Below are 22,137 nucleotides of genomic sequence, written 5' to 3'. Positions count from 1 at the left end.
TTATTTTTTTATTTAAAAAAATAAATTTCTCATAACATCAAACAGCTTTCAATTTGCTTCTTTACATACCCAAGTCTTGTCGGCACACTTGCGCAAAAAGTCTGAGCTTGTTGAAAGCCTCGCTGCTGCTGTTGATGGTTTTTGGGAGCCAGTCAGTAAAAGTCTGATCTGTGAAAGGCTGGGATCCAGTATCACTCACAGTCACAATGCCATCAGCGTGAGACTTGGCAATGGGCCTGTGCTGACCGAGCCGACAGGACTGCAGAACAATAATAAATCAAATCAAATTTATTTGTATAGCGCTTTTTACAACATGCATTTTTTCAAAGCAGCTTTACAGAAAATCATGACGTTAAAGTTTATAATAACTTAATAGCTTGATCTTCAAAGTCACATTTATCAGATTAGAGATTAGAGATTGAGATATCACATACCTGAGTGTACTGCAAGTATGAGAATATATCAAGTTGGATATATGAGTATGTCCAACTTTAGAGTAATTATGCAACAAAATAAAAAAAAACTATCAGGCAGCAGAGATTTTCTATATAATATATATCGCTTTACGTGAGTGTACTGTACATAAATATGAACAAACTATAACTTTATATAGAGCGCTGTGCAGTATAGCTTACATTTTGCGACGATGTAAACAATCACGCAGATGAGATTTCCTATATAGTATATATTGCTTTATGTGAGTGCACTGTATTATTGCAGGTTAAGTATAATGTACTATATATCCAACTTTTTACATATTGCTGGACGATAATATGGTTTACATTTTTCGATGACAATCAAACAAACATCTAACAATCAAAATAATTTTCTTTAGAGAACATGCCACTTAATGTGAGTGTAGCGTATGTATCCGGGTAAAGGTTGTACATATAGTTGTTTTAATAATTATACTTAATTCAAATAATTAACAAATTAATAATTCGTTAAGGGGTGATATTGAGAATTACAAAAACTGATATATTTCAATTTAATGATTTCGTGTAGTGACATTCCGAGGTCATTAGCCTGTTCTAACCTCATATACTGCTGTCAAGTCTCTGAAGAAAGTCTTGGCTCCATTAAGCAGAGTTTCATTGTCGGGACACACCACCATGTATCCGATGTCCCTCTGGGAGCTGTACGGGTCCAGCAGAAGCTTCTCCCAGTATGGCAGAGCGAAAGGAGACAGCACCACGTAGTCATACTCATAACCCACCAGTAAGGTGGGGATGGGGAGGGGCTCTGGAGATTCATCCGTGCCTGAGAGAAAAGAGTTGTATTAATTTACCTATATCATTTATAAACTATGCTGAGGAAGGTGTCTGTTGATTTAGGCCTACCGTACGATCCCCTACCAGCCATCTTGTGAAACTGCTGCCAGGTGAGGGGGCCCTGGACCCCCCAAGAGCGCACAGACCTCTTCTTCTGAATGGTGTCCTGCAGGACAGGCTGAAGTGACAGCAGCATCCTCACCACGTCCTGGGAGAACAGCATGCTCATATCGAAAGCTGCAAGGACACAGAGAGAGAAGTGTTTTACAAACACACCGGATTTTACTTCGAACAGATTTAATGCTAAACACACTTAGTTAGTTGCAGCTACTTCCATTTCATCGCAACAAACAAATCAAAAGTGTTTGTACTTAATTAAATACATGTTCCTAGACTTCCTGGATGGTTCATAGGAAGTCTGTGTATGTACTGTAGGTATTGTGTGTGTGTGTGTATGCATGGATGTATTATGTTTCTTGTATTTAACAGCAGACACTGTATTCAATCTCTCCCCTTCGACCACTTATCACATAGAAACTACTTTTCACAAGCCGACCAATTCTTGATAATTTACTCCGAGATGTCACATCATGGAAGTAAATTGACTGTAAATGTTTTATGCTGACTTTAAAACATGACTCGAATCACTTGTCACAACTTTTTTTCTTTTTTTACAAAAAACGTACCGATATTAAAAACAACAGTTATTGAAGGGGGATAAATATTTATATTATTTTTATTATATTATAATGGTATGCAAGAAATACATCTTTAAAACTTAAAAGTTTATTTATTTAATATTTTAATAATAATGTATTAATTTAAATACTTTTCAGTCATTTTGAGGCCTCCTAGTGAGCCCCAGCCCCCTGCGTGAGAACCACAGCTCAAACTTAAACTGAAAATAAAAGTTAAAGAAAAATAAAATAAAAGAATCAAAAAATATATCAACAACATCACAAGATGACGTCTCACCATTGCGTTTGGCCCAGTGGTGTAAAGAGGAACTCTTGACCAGTGTCTCATCGACTTTTCCTCCAGACATGTTGTCCATGAACTGTCTGCCATGCTCAAGAGCCAAGTAGCAGTCACTGTAATAGTCCCTCTCCTCCAGGCGCATGGGCGGCTTGAAACTGGTGCTGAGAAGCTGGGGCCTGATGATGGGGGAGAAAGGGTTTGTACACAGGTCCTGCAGCAGAAGGACGAGATCATCCGGGACCTGCTCTTTAAGGACCGCCCCTCTCTGAAGCGAGGCTGCACGTACAGCCTCAAAGTGCTTCTCTGTCTCCCGTCCGGCATCCGAACCCCGTCCCATGATGTCCAGCTCATCCTCCAGGAAGAGGCCGGCCCCGTTGCCATAGCGACGGTTCATGACGGCACTAAAACCGCAGGAGCAGGGGTCCATACTTGAGTACTGCGAGTCCATGTTGGGATCACTGATGTAGACGCCCACATCCGCCCCTGTGATGTTCATGTTGCAGACGCAGATGCAACAGCTGTCAAAGTTGCAGTCCTTGAAGAGGTTCATGACTGACTCGGAGAGGATGAGGGTGACGTATAAGCTGTGGGCTTCTGGGATGGAGGGTACGGTGGCCGGCTCAACTGAATTTAAAGGTCTGCAGGTGGAGGGTGTAGAGGCGGGAGAATAGAGGTCAGAGTTCTCATATTTCAGTGAGCCCTGGACGCTGGCAGGGCCTCTGGGGGTGCGTGGGGTCCGGGGTGTCCGTGGCGTTGGGGCAGAGATTCGTGGGGTGGCGGGGGAGGGCAAGATGCCAGCGCCGCTGTTGCTTGGTGGGGCGCTGTTGGACATAAAGGTGTTGTGTGTCTGAGGGGTGCAGCTCTGGTCCTGTTCAACTGCACTTCCCACACTAGGGATGTTACTGTCAAAGAAGAGGGGGACAAAGTGTCACATGTAGTGGTCAAAATTTCAAAGCAAGTGATATTTATGGTGAAGAAAAATATATGAAATATGAAAAAAGTATTTGTCATGAATTGTTTTTCACCTCCTGAGTTAATTAAATTCAGGGAGAAATTATCAAATTCCAAATCGGAAGTCGCAACATAAGTTCTGCTTTGACCGGCCAATAGAAACAAGTAGGTATAATAAAAGGGTCACTAAGATATTTACATTTATTTGATAAAAAAATATAGTAAAATTTTAAGAATTTAAAATAACTTTTACGTTTCAATATATTTTAAAATGTAATTTATTCCTGTGATGGCAAAGCTGAATTTTCAGCATCAAGAAACATTTCTTACTTTTATCAATGTTGAAAACAGCTGTTCTGCTTAATATTTTTGTGGAAACAGTGATATATTTTTAGGATTCTTTGATGAATACAAAGTTCAAGAGAACAGCAATTATTTGAAATGGAAATCTTTGTAACTTTATAAATGTATTTACCTTCACTTTAAATCAATTTAATGCATCCTTGCTAACTAAAACAAGCATTGGTAGTGTATAATCTGCTCTAAACCACCAATAGAAATTAGGCCAGTAGATACAGAGGTCATGACCTTGACCATGTTCAGACTGGAGGCAAAAAACAGATTTTTTTGCATATACAGATTTTATCCAGACGGGTTTTAAGAGTATGAAGACAAAAAACAAACAAAAAAACAACCACAAACGCATTTGGAAGTGGTTTGATATGCAATTCCAATCAGATTTCAAATTGTCTTTTGCATCATTCATCACACACAACGATAATGTCGAAATTGGTGGTAAAAATGACAAAGTATTCATATAGATTTGAAACGGTATGTCGAAAGATTTTGGCCGTGACTACAGCACAGGGCATCACAAACTCTGCGATGGAGGAGACTGGTATATATTGTGTTGTTCAACAGAGTTCTGCACCGCTACTCGATAGGGCATTTATTTGAGGAGTGAGATGATTTTCCCTGCATCTGTTTTCAAAGCATCGTCCCATACGATGGTACGCCTACGTCGTTACCAGAGGTGTCAAAAGTATTCACATTCGTTACTCAAGTAGAATTATAGATACTAGGGTTTAAAAAGACTTCTGTAGAAGTTGAAGTATCAACTAAAGTAACTGGTTTCAAAACTACTTAAAGTATAAAAGTAAAAGTAATGCAAAGAAAAAAAATGCCATTAAGGACAAAAGCTTAGGCCGCTCCACAGGGGCACTACCACCTCCTCAAAACAACATGTTTCTAAAGGCCATGACTATAACGTTATATTAAAATGTTAATGTTGAAAAATTTGGGATGCACTACCTGTTTCAGCCGCATATATGCCCATAGAAAATGAATTTCAGTCCAATTTCCATTTTAGTAATATGCAAATACATTAAAGAACCATATGTGTGTACTACTGAGCATTAACATGTGTTTCATGGAGAGGAAGATATGATGACTAGTTGCCTATAAGTATTGTAATGGTGCAAAAAGTCAAACTTCAGAGGCATGTTATCATCGAAATGGTATATGTTTATACTTCTCTTTAAGGGCGTAGGTTTGATTTTGAGATTAGTGGGGACTGGGGACATCCACAGAAGTGGAGGAATCAGGAAATTAATAGGATAATGTATTAAGGTTTTTAGTCTATATTGACCTTAACAAATACGTTAATTAATTAATTCTGTAATGTTACAGGTAACTAATAAAGACAAGGAGGCAGTTTAACAGAGACTTAACTTTACTCCGTTTATAGTGCAATGCAATAGTGCAATACTGTCTTGTTCCTTGCTTTTTAAAGAAGCCAAACACGTCGGCATCTTTCATTAAAAGGATATAGTTCACCCAAAAATGAAAATCATTTAGGCTACTCACTCTCAAGTTGTTTCAAACCAGTTTCTTTCTTCTGCTGAACACAAAAGAAGATATTTTGAAGAATGTCGATAACCAAACAGTTGATTGTAGCCATTGACTTCCATTGTAGGAAAAAAAAAATATTATGGAAGTCAATGGCTATCATCAACTGTTTGGTTATCGACATTCTTCAAATTATCTTCTTTTGTGTTCAGCAGAAGAAAGAATCTGGTTTGAAACAACTTGAGAGTGAGTAAATGATGACAGAATTTTCATTTTTAAATAAGTGAACTTATCCCTTTAACAGAAATTTACTGTTGGCATATATGTTTTGCATTAGTACTGTCAAGTTTGTCCTGTTAGACATGACACACAGCAATACTGTCAAGTGTCATTGTGACCATTGCTCTGAGACATGATTTCAGCGTCCTAAGTGCACTGAAACTTCTTTCAGTCCAACTGATGAGACTGGGATGACAAGGGTTCAACTTGATCAAACAGGCCTCTGACCAACAGACCAAGCAATGTTATTTTTTCATGTTTTATAGGGACTTTCCATACAATGATTTTTATACGGTACAAACTGTGTATTCTACCCCCCTACACTAACCCTGTCACAGATAACTTTCTGCATTTTCAAAAAACATCACTTAGTCTGATTTATAAGCCGTTTTCAAATAAAATTTTAAAAAAATCCCGGATATTATAAATCCCGGACAAGGATTTCTTTATGGGGATATTTTGATCCTATAATGTAGGGTTACACACAATCTCTCAATCTCTCTCTCTCTCTCTCTCTCTCTCTCTCTCGCTCGCCACTTATCCCTCGATTGTCTCACAGTACTATTGTAAAAACGGCTGTCCCCAAATCAATATTTGACGCGATTTGCCCCGTATTCTGGAGCAGAAAACTGTTGATTTCTCCGTCACTTACCGCATCTAGGTTTCTTACTTCCTTCGGATGAGTTTTGCCGCTTCACACAACCAAATGTAACAGCCTCTCACAAGTTAGAAAGAAAACACAAAGCCAATCAGTTTAGCGATGTGTGTTCAGGAGGCGGGACTCAGATCTATTAAACGTTTGTGTAATTGGCCATTTTTTGAACGATGACAACCCGAAATGAAAACAAGCCGAAATGAAATAGGAGTAACGAGGCTATTTATAAAATGTAAGGAGTAGAAAGTACAGATAATTGCGTGAAAATGTAAGGAGTAGAAGTAAAAAGTCGGCTGGAAAATAATTACTCAAGTAAAGTATAGATACCCAAAATTTCTACTTAAGTAATGTAACGAAGTATTTGTACTTCGTTACTTGACACCTCTGGTCGTTACCAAAGCAACCCATGCAGAAAAGTTGATTATGTCTGGACACACAAATCATATTTGAACAACTGCAATTAATAGTGCAGAAAGTCTACCTAAAAAGATTGCTTGCATTCTGAACATAGCCATAAATGTTGGTTTATCTGAATTTGGATCTCTCCACCAAATTGGCAAACATTACAGGGATGTTTAAGAAATAAAAACTCAGTGAATCAATGTCTCCCTTCTTCCCTTACAGTTTAAGTGAAACTACACCGGTGGCTACTCTGTTGGGAACTGTCTTCATAAATCCACTACAACCACCTTGGAAACAATTGGCAAGTTATTGCAAAATAGATATCAAAGTGAAGTTAGTTTTGAGAAAAACGCTCAGATATGGTAGAAAATAATCTCGGCATTAAACAGATGCAGGTACACATTCTAAAAGTTGAGTGTGCTTGGCATCAACGCTCTTGGACACATTCCTCAATTAAGGCTGCACTATCATTAATATTGAATGTCTATTTTGGGCTGGCAGCTGCATGGACTACAAACAGCAGAGAAGAGTGTTCGGTGCTTGTTAAAAACCTGACCCACTTACTTCAACCACCACCTGCTACATACAAGAATCCCCCTGCTAAATAAGTGAAATCCATCTATTTAAAAGCCTTTTAGGCTTCCATACATGGCAACAAGCTGATGCTTGAATTACTCAATGTCTCAATGTTTTTTTTGTTACAAAAGAACAAACATGCAAAGAGTGTGAATCATTAAAATCTGATTGGGTCATTTCTTGGCTGGTGTACCTGTCCTTGTGCAGGAAGGTCATGGCTGCCATTGGCTGCAGCATCTCCAGTTTGCCGACTGTCCAGCTGGGCCGGTAAACGCACTCTTCTGGAAGCTTGATGGGAAGCAGACACTGGCTGGGCAGCATCTTCAGAGGGGCGTAAAGGGAGCAGCCAATGAGGGCTTGGCAGGACTCAGTCTTAAACACGTAGGAGAAGTCCTGTAAATATGATAAAGAAACAGTCACGCATCACAAAATGCCTCTTTATGAAAATATTCCTGGGAATTCACAGCCTTAAGTTCTACCTTAATCTCTGAGGGTCTAGGGCTACAGAAACCCTCCTCCACCTCCATCTTGAAGTTCCCGCTGATGGCCCCATCCAGAAGAGACTGGCCAGCAGCTGACTCTGTATTGCCCATGTTTATAGGAGAGTACCCCTGCTCCAGTGATGGAGGGGTTGGGAACATCTGGTGAAGGTCTGCAGAGCCTAGATCAACAAACACACACAATGAAGGAACAGAATATTGGCACTATAAATAGAAAATAGTTAACAGATGCTTGCAGATACATTAACAGTGTCAGTCTGTGAAGACGTGTGCAGTCCTATAACAGTTTTTGTTTGAGAAAACTAAATTTTATTTTATTTGAATAAAATTGTATTTAAATGATACAAGTAGTGTTATTTTAGTATTATTTATATATTATTATAGCATTTATAAATTATAGTATTTACTCTATTTGGTTTCATTTTCTTTCAGTTTTTGTTATAGTAATTTTAGCATTAGAATTAGAATAGTTGCCTTGGCAACTAAAGGAAATAAAATAAGTTTTTCATCTATTATTCAGTATACAGATTTAACAACATTAATATAAAAATTCTCTATATGGATATTAACTTTTATTTTCACGTTCTAAAACAAACTGCTCACACACTTCCAGTAACAACAGTAATTAGATCAAATTTATTAGTAATGATGTAGATTCAGCAGGGGTTATGATGTGGAGCACATACAAGGAAGGGGGTCAGGCACTGCAGGTTTTGGTTCTTTCCCACCAAATTTTTCCTCTGCTCCACCAGCAGCTCTCCTGGATCCAGGCTGTTTGGGGTAAGACAAAGACAGGCTCACTTTAACTGCTCCACTGATTCCCTAGTTCAGCAAATAAAGAACTTTATGAGTACCTAAGCATTTTTCTAACGAGGCAGGAGATCCAGGAACAAAGTGGGAAACTTACAACTGACACTCTCTAATTTGGCACTGATATCCAAATGATTCATTACTGTTGGGGCTTCACAAACTGTGATTCATACCAAAAACTGACCAAAAAAATTTATTTACACTGCTTAAGTTAGAATAACAAGGCCTTTTTACTTTCCACACACAGTTGTGTGCATTTAGGCAGTGGTTACCTGACGAGTTCATAAGAGTACTAACCGTCAGGTCATCCTCGTCAGAGTTAAAGAGATTGTCCAGGTCATTAATGGACACAACCAGATCAGTCTCATGGATCAAGCTGGTGGTAGGAAGTGGTTTACCTCCACCTGACCCCTGGGCATCTGTGTGCAAACAAGGTGTGCTCAAGATCAAAAAAAACCCCAGACATTTCCAAAAACACTTAAATATTTTATTTTGCTGAGGAAATATCTCACCATCAGAAGATGAACTGTCATCATCCCTCTAAAAGTACAATAAATAAATGGATAAATAAATAAGACTGTTCATTTTGAGAAACACAAACATACATTTTTTTAAAGGCACACTGTGGAGGAATTCCGTTTTTGTCAAACAGCGACCCCTTGAGTCGCTGTGGAGTACTTGAATTTAATGTTACTGTCGTAAATACCACTCACCAGAGATGTCTCTGCACTCACGGCCTGATCCCCTCCCCCTGTATACCGGTACCTGTTCAGTAGGATGGAAGCTGTAACCAGTGGAAATAAGGCGTGGCCCCTTTAAGAGCTGCGCGCGCTCTGTTGAACTGTCAGCAGTCTGTATTGAATGCGCGCCTTGAACACCCCATGTATGCGGGTTATTTCGGTTTCATTCTCATTCTTATCCTATTTTTGTTTATCAAGTAACGCTGTGGACGGTAGAACGTGTGACAGACAGTCACACAAGTTCGATTGGGGAATAAAGTGCAAGTTGTGAGATGCCAATTGCCTCTGTGAGTCTGTCTGGCCTCTGTAATAACTTCATCTGTGAGCTATCCCTATTTTCCCTCCTGACACAACGCGTTACAAAGCGTCGGACATCGTACAGGCACAGATAGCCTCCGAAGATGTCTACTAGTCCATCAACAAGAACGCCAGGTCAGCATCGCTTTTGCATCCATTGCTGATTTTTAGCTCTCGCCGACGAGTAAACGCCTGGCCGAGTGAGACTCTTGTCCGGTTCCTCACGCGGTCAGTTTCTCGTTTTAATTTCCTTGACTCTCCCGACCGCGTTTTCTTTGTCGACTCTGCCAAGATTCAATTCTGAAATGCGTGCTTTGTTGATGTATGTGACATAGTGCCGTAAAGCAAGTCGTGATTCTCGCGATATTTGTCGGGGGCGCTCCTCTCAAACTTACATAGCTGTTTTTTCCAGCGGCGTCCCCCCCAAGCTTTACTACCAGGATAATTCGCCCTACTAGGAGTTTGTTTACCACCAAAATTACTTTGAAGCTGTTATATAAAGGTACAATTCCTCCACAGTGTGCCTTTAAGAGAATTACTTTCTGACCTTATTTCTCTTTCCGGTTTCCCTCTCGGGTCCAGGCTTTTTGTCTTTATCAGAGAACATAAAATCTTCGTCACCTTCCACAAAAGCGTAAGGATCAGATTCTCGCTCCTGGTTTTCATTGCACACAGCTGCAGAAAGATACTGGTTTTTCTTATGTTCGTACATCTTCACCAGCTCTTCCGACACCTTCAGAGGCCTTTTGGAGGAGGACATAAGCCTGCAAAAAACACCCAATACTACATTACACCTCTAGTTATTGGAAAAGAATGAGTAACTGATAAGTTACACCAACCAACAGTACTTTTCCCATCAGGTTGCTATCAGCATTCAGGGGAGTCAGACTGGGGGTAAAACTAGTACTGATTACCAGGGCCCCAAGGGGAGAGAGGGCTCTTGAAAAGTCTGGAATATATTTTTTGACCTGGATATTTTCATTTCCTAATTAAATTTCATAATGAATGTCAGATGAAATGTAAAGTTAGTGTATTGGCTGAATAACTTGGTTGATTGACTGACTACATTTTGTATACAAAAAAGTAAAGACTATCTAAGGTCTCACGGTCCCACCCCTTGCTAATGCGCCAAATGGTTTAGTCCATCAGCACGCATTATGTTTATGTTAGTTAGTTAAGCATCTGGTGGAGCGCAAATGTCTGCTATAGAAATGTCTTTCTCAAAGAAAGCCGATTTGGCCTGATTTAGGCCACCAAAAAAGAAAGGAAAGAAAACAAAATGAGGGGAAACAATTGGTAACTGACTTATTTTCAAAGAAAGGTGAGCACAAACTAGAACACGAAATCTTTAGTGCTAAACTGCTTGAATATCTCTGCGATTGTTGGTGCTAAAAATGAACTGAGACAATCCATAGAAAGAGCAGAACATACAAAACATCAGGTGTGGAGCAAAAGCCTGAAAGTAAACTCTTTAGAGACACTGAAGCAATGACAACTGACTATTTATCTGTTCAAGCAAAACATCATTAGGTCACACAGAGTGCAATACAATAAATGGGCAAGCATCAGGAACCAGTTCAGTCTCTCTGCCCCTACCACAACTAGTCGAAAACATGTTTTCACCAATTACTTTTCAGCAAAGCTGCCTGATGTTATTGACAATAGGGCTGCAGCTATCGATTCTTTTTGTAATCGATTAATCTAGCACTTAATCGATCGATTAATCGAGTAATTGGATAATTTTTTGTGTGTTTTTAAACAACTAAAACAAATAATGCATTACGAAAATGATGTCGCTGTAAAATGATCAAGCATTTGGCTTTTATTTCTCAAAAAACAAACAAAAAAAACTTTTTCCAACTTCAAAATTTGGCTGCTAAACTAGGCCTATTTATTGCAATTTTTACCCATTTAGTATAAGTGCCAACAATGTTCTATGCTCAATTACTTTGGTAGCCAATTAAAATGTCTTCCCCAAAAGTACGAGTGGATTTGGAGAAGCAGGCTGGGGAATTTCATTTTTTGTTGTTGTCTGTAACTATTTGGAAGACGTGACATACAAACAAGGTCTCGCAAATACTGCAATACAATATGTGTTCCTCCATCACGTCGCGGTGTATACAGTGAATGCATGCTGAAATTATTGTTGCGTGGCTACATGAAAGTTTAAGCATATGTGATGCATTGCCGCAATTGATCTGACTGGCGCGTGAGAGAGACGAGGGTGCATGTGTGTGTGAGTGTATGCGTGTGTGTCTGTGTCTGTGTGTGTGTGTGTGTGTGTGTAAGTGAAGGGGTTCACACACCGAACGCAACTTTAATTATTTGCGCTAGTAGATTACATACAAAGTCAGTGAAAAGACGCGAACAGACGCTCTATTCGCGTTCGGTGTGAACAGACCGTTAGGTTATGTTTCAGTGACGCTTGGTGAGAGATGGAGTGGATGTTTTCGGTTCAGATTCTGAATCATTGAAGACGTACTGTTGTGGTATGCCAGGTCTACTTCGCAGTAGACACATTGCACCTTGTTCTCTTCCTTTTTAAGTATGTAATGATCCCAAACTTTAGACATTCTCTGCCGTTTATGGACATCTTTACTCTCCGCCATCGTGCCAAATAAATTCAAATTGTATCACGCGCTATAGTATAGATCCGCGTATAGTGAATTACATTTTACGTAGGAATTTAACGAGGCTTCGAGGCAGAGTTTAAGCCTCGAGGAATTTTTGTAATCGAGTAACTCGAGGAATCGTTTCAGCCCTAATTGACAACCACTGAAACAAACGACTTGCAAAAGGGCCAAAGTAATGTTCTTTGTGGAAGCATAACTTGCCTTTTAGACACCATTATTAAGATTTTTAAAGACTAACCTATTAAATTAAAGCTTTAAATAGCATAATTGGCACAATGTCACTAGTGTAGAAGGCTAGAGAACTTACTCTGTAACTGAGACAACACTGTCCTGGCTTCCGGCCCTGTTACCATCCTCAAAGAGCGTGACCACAGGAAGATGAGGTGTGTGGAAATCTGCATTCTTCCCTCCAGGCACCCTAAAGTACTTCCAGGGGTTATGCGACATGTCCTCGTTGGGGTTTATAGCGGAGCCCATGTATACGGTGGCTTCTAGGGACTCTGGGTATGGAGGTGGGCAGGCTAAGGGCAATGGGTCAAGTAGAGAATCATCTGGGGGTTTCTGGGGCACCAGGCAAGGCTCAGAGGAAGGAGGATAGAAGTGTTGGTGCAAGGGCGAGGAGGAACTCTTTAGGCCGTCATTGGCATCCTCTCCGTGCTCGCAAGGATGCGGGCTAAGCGGCGGGGGCTGAGGGGAGCCGGCCATCTCGTCAGCTGAGCTGTGCAGCATTGGGGTCTTGCTGGAGGTGACGTCGGCGTGGAGGAGGCTGGGGTAGCGGCTGTCCTCGTGGCCCTGCAGACAAAGCCTGTGAACACCCTCCCCCTGCTCCAAGTTAGGATGTTCTTCGCATAAAGAGCTACGGTGGTGGAAGGGCGTCTGGGGCCTCTTCTGCTGCTTGTCCCCCTTCTCCAGCTTCTCCGCCATCTTATGTTTGGTAGATAGCTGAGGAGTTTGGCCAGCAGATGGAGGAAGCCCAGGGGTGCTACATGCCCGCTGTTTCTGGTTCTTAAGCCTGGAGAGAAAAGCGAAAGATTGAAAGATCAGTCAGCTTTCATTCATTCACAAATTTTATTTAATTACATGTAATTGGTTTCAAATGTGTAGCTTTTGAGCATACCTTGAGCAACTGCACTGTGACCTTTGAGATGACTCTACAAAGTCCCAAACAGAAGCTTTGTCCGTTTCTTCCTCGCAAGCTCCGTTAGACATGGTTGAAAACTTTCTCCTGCAAAAATAAACCATACCAAATGCCTGAAGTTGCTTTGTTCATACACAATAATAATAATTTCCCATTGCTAGGTTATTTGCTCTGGCTGATTAGTAAAGCGGTTGTTTTTATTTCCATACTTGTTCTGGGCTCGGTTAACATTGCACTCCTGCCAGACTCGTTCCACCATTTGGCTGGCTAGGCGGCGGGGGATCTTGCCTCTGTGATGACTGCTGCTGTCCACACTAAAGGCGCCTGATATAGCTGAGAGTTTCACCAACTTCTGGGCAGGCTGAAAGACTGCAATGGGAAAAAATCATACTAAAATATTGCATAACTAATGGCTTTAACAGCAACTGAGAATGCAAGTGCGTTTGATTGTCCCTGGTCTTATCCATAATTCACCATTGATTTTAATAAAAATAAATATATTAAATAGTAAAAGATTTTTTGTTCGACACCAACATGAACAAAAAACGACTGTCCGATACTGATATAGAAATTTGTTAGTTGCTCTCTTATTGGTAATGAAAATAGATGCGTTTTGATCATGTTTTAAATTAGAAAAATGAATGAATTAAGGCATGCATTAATACTGGCTATTATATTGACGCATCATAAATAATTTCTATTGAACATGTATTGGATCTATTTAACATTCAAAAGGCCAACATAAATACATGAAATAAATAGTTGTTTTTCCAGGTAGGTCTAACAGTAGTTTTCAGGTACACAAAGTAGTCAAATGTAAAATAACAGCATATTCTTCACTGTATGAATTAAATATATATTTATCCTTATTAAAGTTATTCAGTCCAGAGTAGTGAGTGATTTTGTTTTGTTTTTTGCTGTTTGATTAACATTATAACAGACAGCAGTGCAGGAGGAATATTAGGCTGAAATGGCCGTATAAGCCTTCCCAGATATATGGCAGCAATAACTGTTTATCTAAGATCATTGCCAATGTATTTCCTCCTTGGCATTGTGTTAACAAATAAAGTACATAGTTTCTCTGCCTCTAAAATTAAATTACAATTACATTAACAAATTACATTAAAGGGATAGTTCACCCAAAAATGAAAATTAGACCATGATTTACTCACCCTGAAGCCATCCTAGGTGTATATGACATTCTTCTTTCAGACGAATACAATCTGAGTTTTATTAAAAAATGTCCTGGTTCTTCCAAGCTTGATAATGAGAATGAATGGCTGTTTGACTTTGGAAGCCGATTAAAGTGCATCTATTCATGATTAAAGTCACGGATCTGCGGGGGTAATAAAGGTCTTCTGAAGTGAAGCGATGCGTTTGTGTAAGAAAAATATCCATATTTAAAACTTTATCGACAAAAATAACTAGCTTCCGGCAGACGGCCGTATGCATCGATCTACGCCAAAAGAGTAACACTTGAACTTGACGCACAACGTAATGACGGCAATTGACGCCTCTCGCGGTTCAAACATAGAGTCGATAGTTGATAAAATGTACATAAAAAGGTTTTAAATATGGATATTTTTCTTATACAAACGCATCGCTTCACTTCAGAAGACTTTATTACCCCTGCAGATCCTTGTCGAGCACTCGAATCATGAATAGATGCACTTTAATGGACTTCCAAAGTCAAACAGCCATTCGCTCTCATTATCAAGCTTGGAAGAGCCAGGACAATATAACTCTAATATAACTTTAAAGCTGCAGTCCGGAACTTTTTTGGGTTAAAGATTATCCAAAATAATAATAATAATAAAAAACATAACTAGCCAGTGTTCAAAAATATCTTCTTGCCTTAGCTCGATTCAAAACGATTAGCTTGTAATAATGATTTTAATTCCAGTGGTACTGGTGGATTTCCGCGGGAAATTCGAGCATGTCTTTGCATCATTACGTCACATCTGTACACAAAGAGAAGGTGTCTTTTCTCACAGCACTTTAAATAATTAAACTTATGGCGCATCCAGAAAGGTTCAAACGACAATCACCAATAACAACTGGAGATTCACCAGTTGAATTCGAACTTTGGAGTGGTAAAAAGAGACTGCAACCGGGCCTACGCGAAAACAAGGATAAACAATGGCAGGGCTTTTGAAAGGTGGCGTGAACTCCGTGATTTGAAGGGGTTCAAAACGGACGCAGAGACCGCTTTTTTCTGCTGGACAGGTAAGAATTTTCAATATTCAATCATGTAACAGTAGCACACTTGTTCGCTTAATTCACACTGTTACGGAGTTTCCTTTGTTGTAGCTTTTTTCATTTTGCTATTATGGTAAGTATGAATTATTTTGTGCTAGCTATGAGAGGGAGCAATTCACTTCTACTCCAAGAAAACCAAACCCGCCTTCTCCGTTGTCAAGCATTGGAGCTGAATCAGATCGGTAAAGTGAAAATGTTCCTGTCGTAAGATGTTATGCTTTTTTCCCCCTTAGTTAATCAGAACAAAAGTGGATGTTACTTACTTGTTCAGATGACATTTTCCGGTGAAAATTTGTTGGTCATACTGTACTTCCAAAAAGTAGAATGTGTGATTCTGAAAGGCAGTATCTACACCGGCGCGGCGACTGACAGACGCGCAGTCTCCTCAAAACATTGTGTTCATCCGCGCTGTTTCATGCCGATGTACGACTCACGTAAAGTTTATAATTCCGCGAAAAACTTCAATTACAGATTTCGAACAGAGATGGCGACAGAGGAAAAGCTACGGACTGCAGCTTTATTATAACTCTTGCTGCGTCCCAATTCGCCTACTTATTATACTACGACCTAAAAGTATGTACTCTTTTTGTGAAGAAAAAGTACATACTTTTGAGTGTGTAGCAAAAGAGTAGGCAAGCTTTGGGACATACTATCACGTCATCTTTAACGGACAGTTGTGCATCCAGTCACCGTAAACTGCCCTGTCAATCATCCTGTCACAGTTAAAATCCTCCATTCAATCGAATTTGATTTCCTACCGTTTCGGGGAGCACGTTCATCTGCCAGTCGTGGGTCTTTCATGCGGAGACTCTCCTCATGTGTTTGCAATTTGAATATAATGATGCATATAAAAGGTAATGGCTAAACATATGTTTACAAAAGTTCACAATGCTGCTGCAGATCCAATATAATGTACACAACATTGAATAAATACATTTTCGTCAGGTTAGATACTGATAATTAATCACTCAAACCTCTTTATCTAAACCTCTCTACATAACCACCGGACTCGCGCGCGTCCTCCATGTCTGTAGTTTTTTAACACTTTTCACTCGTGTTGGTAGTTCTAACCGAATCCTCGTCCAACGCGCGATGGGTTGTGGGCAATATTAGCCGTTAGAGTGTGCATCGATCTGCACTTCGGATTCTGACCGGAAATAGTAGACCATCCGGGTATCTTTGGAACACTCATTTCAACACACTGCGATTTGGGACGTACTAATTCTATTTTCGAATACTATTTAGGACGGATAGTATGCGAATTGGGACGCAGCATCTGATTGTATTCGTCTGAAAAAAGAATGTCATATACATCTAGAATGGCTTCAGGGTGAGTAATTCATGGGCTAATTTTCATTTTTGGGTGAACTATCCCTTTAAATGTATTAAATAAAATACATTTAAAATATTTATTCAAATATCTATCTATCTATATATATATATATTCATAATAATCTAAAATTACTCTTTCATGCTGTATTAGGACAAAAATATAAATAGTCACATAACCAAACATGTTTCCATTAAATCTAGTCCAAATTAAAAGGAATCAAATTATGTAGTACCTTAAGTTAAGCATTTTGAATATTTTCTCATTTAGACAGAATTATTAAGAATGAAGTAGTGGTACCTGCTTGAGCCTCCTCAGGTGAAGTGGGAGGAGTCAGAGTGACCGAAGAAATGCCAGTATCTCCATGGACCATCTGACTGTACTGACCTCCTGAGTAACAACCCAAGGAAGTGGAAGAGCTCACCGTGGCCATTACCGGAATGTCCGACTGGGCCACCAGCACCAGGTTCGCTGGGTACACCATCCTGACCCCAGCTGCAGCACATCAATTATTACTCGCACTACAGATCATTTGATATTACCATGAACTCTCAATGGGTGTTTTTCAAACGGAAGGCTGCATCCTACGAAGGATCCTCCATTTCGCGTCCTTCATTCGACCCGTTTTGAAGGATGTAACGGATGTATACTTCACTGCTTTAAATCACCCACAATCCTTTGCACAGATTTAAATTCAAGAAAATAAACTGATGGAAAATGAGTCTGTACTGAGCTCGTCTGAGTTTATTATGAAATGTAAGACAAAAATTATGTTTTCGGACATGAAATCATAGATGTCACCTTTAGTTTTGCTATAAATTAATCACTAACACTAAACTGACAATAATCTAAGTCACTGGAAGACCTATTCACTGTATCGCATTAATAGAAAGATTTGTAATAAAGTATTTTTCCAAAATTAAGTTTTAGTAGTATTTTCATGTCATGACCTTGGGGGCGGGAACATGTTTGACGCAGCCATGCACACTTACACTAGACCGTCTCATTCTAGAATTTAATCGCTGAGGAGGACACTAGCCTATGCCTCAGAAGGACTGGACTAGGAAGGATGCAGTCTCGGTAGGATGCAGCCTTCTGTTTGAGAATCACCCAATATGCAGGGGTGATAGTAGAACAATTTTTTTTCCCTTTTTTCCCTGGGACAGATGCATAAGGGCGAGTTTATCCTCCGCTAATTTCTGACACAAAGTGATGAGCGATTGTTCTTCTAGTCTTCTTATATTGTTGTCATATATTTTTTGAAAATGCAAGACACACACAAACACATTCCTATCTTCATAATTCTTGACTTCTAAAGTTTTTTGAATTTTACCCAAATCCTAAATTTCACTTGCACTGCACTGCAATGTATTTTTTTCATGATTAATATTGCATTGCAAAATAATGTGTGCTGGTCAACTAGTCTAAAATTAAGAAACCCCTAGAAAACAGTAAAAAATAAAAAATAAAAAAAATTGTACATTTAAGATAGTTCTACTTAATTTGTTATTCCAATATCCAAATATGATAGCCTACTTGATAAAAAGAAAAGAAAAAAGGGCTTTTATTTGTGCCGTGCTCTCTTTGCATTTGAACATTGCACATTTTAAACAGGACACGCATTAACTGAATAAACGTTAGCCAATACAAACATACTTATAGAAAATAGTTGACAATGAATAGACAGGAGTCCTGTCACAGGACCAATAATAGCAAAACGAATCACTTATTCTAAAAAGAATATCAAGTATATGTTAGAAGAATCTGACATAGGGCTGTGTTAATAGTAAAACGTCCGTCATTTAACGAATTTTAAAAACACGGGATGGATAATAAAAAATGCTTTCTGGCATTTTGACAGGAAACAAAAACACAACCAAGAACAAAACATTTCGTCAATTTTCATTTTACAATTATCATCTCTCTCTGTGCGGTCTGTGTTTGTGAGAGAGAGAGAGGGCGCAGCACTGATACAACGGTTTCTTATCCATAAGTAACGCGCTAGTTTTCATACAAAATTATTATGTAACATAATTAGGTACTTTAGTTATTATAACACAATAACGTAACAAATGCACTATGATTGGTCGAAGTTCGAACTCCGCTTCTTTTGCTGTTGCTTTTTTTTTTTTTTTTTTTTAAACACCTCTGTACGCCGTAAAATCCGGCGTGGCGCCGGAGCGCTATCAGGCCTGAATATGTACAGCTGGAAGTTTCATTCTTACCAACAACAACTTCAACAGCAGCCAAGGAATCATCCTCCCAGTCGAGGTCATCCATCTTGTCGTCATTGACCTCCTTGGTGTTGGGCCCTATGGGATAGAACTGCTTCCATTCTTCGATTAGCTTCTGGGTCGGTGCGTCTGAGAGCTTGAAGGACTGGCCCGTCAGAGTCCCACTCAAACCATACGGAGAAAGGATCACTGGGGTAAAACAGGCAGCGCATGGAAAAGTGTGTCAATGTAAATGCAAGAGTGATATTTCTTTGTAAAATCTCTGTTCACTTTGTGGTAACATGAGAACAATACTTTGACCATGAAGTAAGCCATAAAATGAAAGTCAAAAGCTCTGCCAATATTTCAGACTGACAAGTTCACACTAGATCTGAAACGGGATGATAAAATGCAAAGAGCCATTTTCTTTTTGAAGCATCATGAAACACGATTTTGGATGTTAACAGATATTTCTCGTAATTATTCATGATACCACAATCAAAAAAAGCTTACAAGTTATTGAATACAAAAGTGCATTCACATTGCTGATGCACAGAACAAATTCAAACAGATTGGCATTTATTTGTGCATTTCATTTCAAGACATACATTACCATTCAAAAGTTTGGGGTTGGTAAGATTTTTAATGCTTTTGGAAAGAAGCCTCTTATGCTCATCAAGGCTTCATTTATTTAATCACATATATAGTATAAAGCTGTGAAATATTATTACAACTTGAAACCGTTTTTCACTTTAATATACTTAATTTTTGAGTTTTTCATAAATGTTCATAAAAACAGCATTTATTTGACAGAAATATTTGAAACATTATAAATGTATTTACTGCCACTTTTGCCGAATAAAATAATACATTTCTTTGAATAAAAAAACAATCTCTTACTGACCACAAACGATTTAACTGTAGTGTAAATAGTGTCTTTTTGCAACATATTTACAAAACAATAAAATATTTGTGAATGTGAATTGCAGTGTGCATATTTGGTAACTCCATTAAAGCAAAATGAAAGTAAGTGGAGCACAAACAGTTGTTGCATTATCTCCACTCCTCCTCCTACAACGTCTGCAGCTTTCCACACCTACAATTACACACTATTCAAAACTGTGGTGAGATCTGATCTGCACTGAAACGGAGAGTTTCATGACTCTTTAACAAACCAAACAAGTCAAGTGAAAACTTGGCATGTCCCTACATGGGTATGAGTAATACAAATGAAATGCAAAAATAAAAAATGTTTCTAATAGATTAATTAAGCACAATTGTGAAAAGCAAGAATGATACTCGTTTCAATCAGTTAAAAAAAAAAAAAAAACGCACTGGCTACATTATCAGTAATTTTCCATGATAATAAGCATTACTTGAGAGGATGTTTGGCCCCAGAATACAAGACAATAAAATATGAAGGGATAATAAGGAGGAGTGTACTTGGGATTCAACATCATTGCTTTTGCAAAACCATCTAACAAGAGTCTAACATAAGCATTAGATTGCCCTCTGGGAAACGGTTAATGAACTAACACATGCCAGACAACTGAGCACAAGCCCTGTGAACAAGCTCTGCCAAAGTCAATCTTCAGCCATTACAGTGACAACAACTGGAATAAAACAAAATGAAATCAATCCGTGACTGTTTGTCACTTATAATGCAGCACAAACAAGATTTAGATAAAGATGTAATCGCCAATTTTGAGGAAACAGAAAGGACTCTTCATTTAAAATAAATGTTTCACTTTAAATACACCCACAAATGAAAATGATGTCATAATTTACACTCTCATGTTGTTCCAAACCTGTGTGTTTCTTTCTTCCGTTGAACACAAAAAAGATATTTGACAGTAGGGGAAAAAATACTATGGAAGTCAATGGGTGCCGTCAACTGTCTGGTTACTAACATTCTTTAAAATATATTGTGTGTTCAAAAGAAGAAAGAAACTCATACTGGTTTGGAACAACATGAAAAAAATTTTTTTGCTGAACAATCCCTTTATGTTATGGAAGCTTGTTCTGAACACACAAAAAAAATCTGAACTGTAAGATAAAAGACACAATTACCTGTGTTTATTCTGTGGCAGAAACAAGTTTACATAGCTTAACTTCTTTCCTTATTTGTCTCGCATTTCTGATATTATATCTCGCAATTTTCTCTGATATTATATCTCGCAGAGTTTATATGTTGCAATTATAAAACCAAGTTCATAACTCGCAATTCTTTTTCTGAAAAAAAAAAAAGCCAATTGCTAGATATAAACTCACAATTGTAAGTAATGAAACCAGACTTTATATCTTACGATTCTGAGAAAAAAGTCAGATTTGTAAATTAAGTTATTCCATGGTGAAACAAGCTTCCATATTAAGCCCTACAAAAACTCAGGTGTGACTTTACAATCGTTTTTGGCAGGATGCCATCAACAGATCAGGGCTTAATTCGTATTTAACCTGGAACAGACCTTATTCACAGCAGCGCCATCTTTGATTTTTAACGGGAGTGAATGCGAGGCTGTGAGGGATAGGCATGCGTCTCTTCAGTGGGTTGAACAGTTATTTAATGTGTTTTTGGATTGTTCTGCTGATGAATCACTGCAAAAATATCTTTCCAAGAAATGTCAGTAGACCAAAAAAAACAGACAATATGAGCTGTGGAAAATTATAAGTGATCTAGGAGCTTTATACAGCTTTTTACAGGATGCCATTGAAAACACGGTAACAGGTTTCCCTCACAGCCTCGGTTTCATACCCGTCATGGCACTGCTCTGAATAAGGTCTATTCTCCTTTTTAAAAAAATAACAGCATTTCCAAAGGTTAATTAAGGAATGACGTGGATGAGATATAGAAGAACAGGTTGAGGAGAAAAACAGATGTATCTTGTTCATGATAAAACATACTGTTCCAAGTGGTAATGCAAGTCACAAGCTTGTGAACTCAGCACCCTGGAGGGAACGTTGGTGATGTAACAAAGCTGAAAACAGGAGAAGAACTGAATCTGGAAAACACCTCATCAGGGCCACAGTGGGCCTACACTAGGATAATTACTACCACAAGAGAAGCAGCATCTCAAGAGGTGTTAACATGATGTAGGCCTTCCATTATTGCGCCCTTGAGCAGAGGAGAAAACGTTTTTGCCACCAGACTGACTGCTGAGGCACTGACAAACCACAAAAAAGACAGCAGAACAAAGAAGAGGGTTTGTCATCTTTTCAGTTTCAACAATTAAGCGTAAAATTCCCTCTAAAGTCTACTG

General features: G+C 38.8%; 1 protein-coding gene across 1 annotated transcript in view; it reads right to left on the bottom strand.

Moving 5' to 3' along the window:
- med13b (mediator complex subunit 13b) overlaps positions 1-22,137 on the bottom strand; it is a 41,799-nt gene that overhangs the window by 6,266 nt on the left and 13,396 nt on the right. The window contains exons 5-19 of the mRNA XM_077208599.1: positions 18,893-19,090; positions 16,968-17,162; positions 13,288-13,447; positions 13,058-13,165; positions 12,248-12,952; positions 9,855-10,071; positions 8,783-8,810; positions 8,568-8,689; positions 8,147-8,231; positions 7,440-7,621; positions 7,154-7,353; positions 2,247-3,151; positions 1,341-1,508; positions 1,037-1,260; positions 70-259 (exon numbers count right to left, since the gene is read on the bottom strand). Coding sequence (XP_077064714.1) covers positions 70-259; positions 1,037-1,260; positions 1,341-1,508; positions 2,247-3,151; positions 7,154-7,353; positions 7,440-7,621; positions 8,147-8,231; positions 8,568-8,689; positions 8,783-8,810; positions 9,855-10,071; positions 12,248-12,952; positions 13,058-13,165; positions 13,288-13,447; positions 16,968-17,162; positions 18,893-19,090 — 3,687 coding nt within the window. The remainder of the gene's footprint in view (positions 1-69; positions 260-1,036; positions 1,261-1,340; positions 1,509-2,246; positions 3,152-7,153; positions 7,354-7,439; positions 7,622-8,146; positions 8,232-8,567; positions 8,690-8,782; positions 8,811-9,854; positions 10,072-12,247; positions 12,953-13,057; positions 13,166-13,287; positions 13,448-16,967; positions 17,163-18,892; positions 19,091-22,137) is intronic.

Source organism: Siphateles boraxobius, unplaced genomic scaffold (assembly GCF_051911475.1).
Source record: "Siphateles boraxobius isolate OS27281-9 unplaced genomic scaffold, OSU_SipBor_1 6, whole genome shotgun sequence".
Lineage (NCBI taxonomy): Eukaryota > Metazoa > Chordata > Actinopteri > Cypriniformes > Leuciscidae > Siphateles > Siphateles boraxobius.
This window is presented reverse-complemented; position numbering and strand designations above follow the sequence as displayed.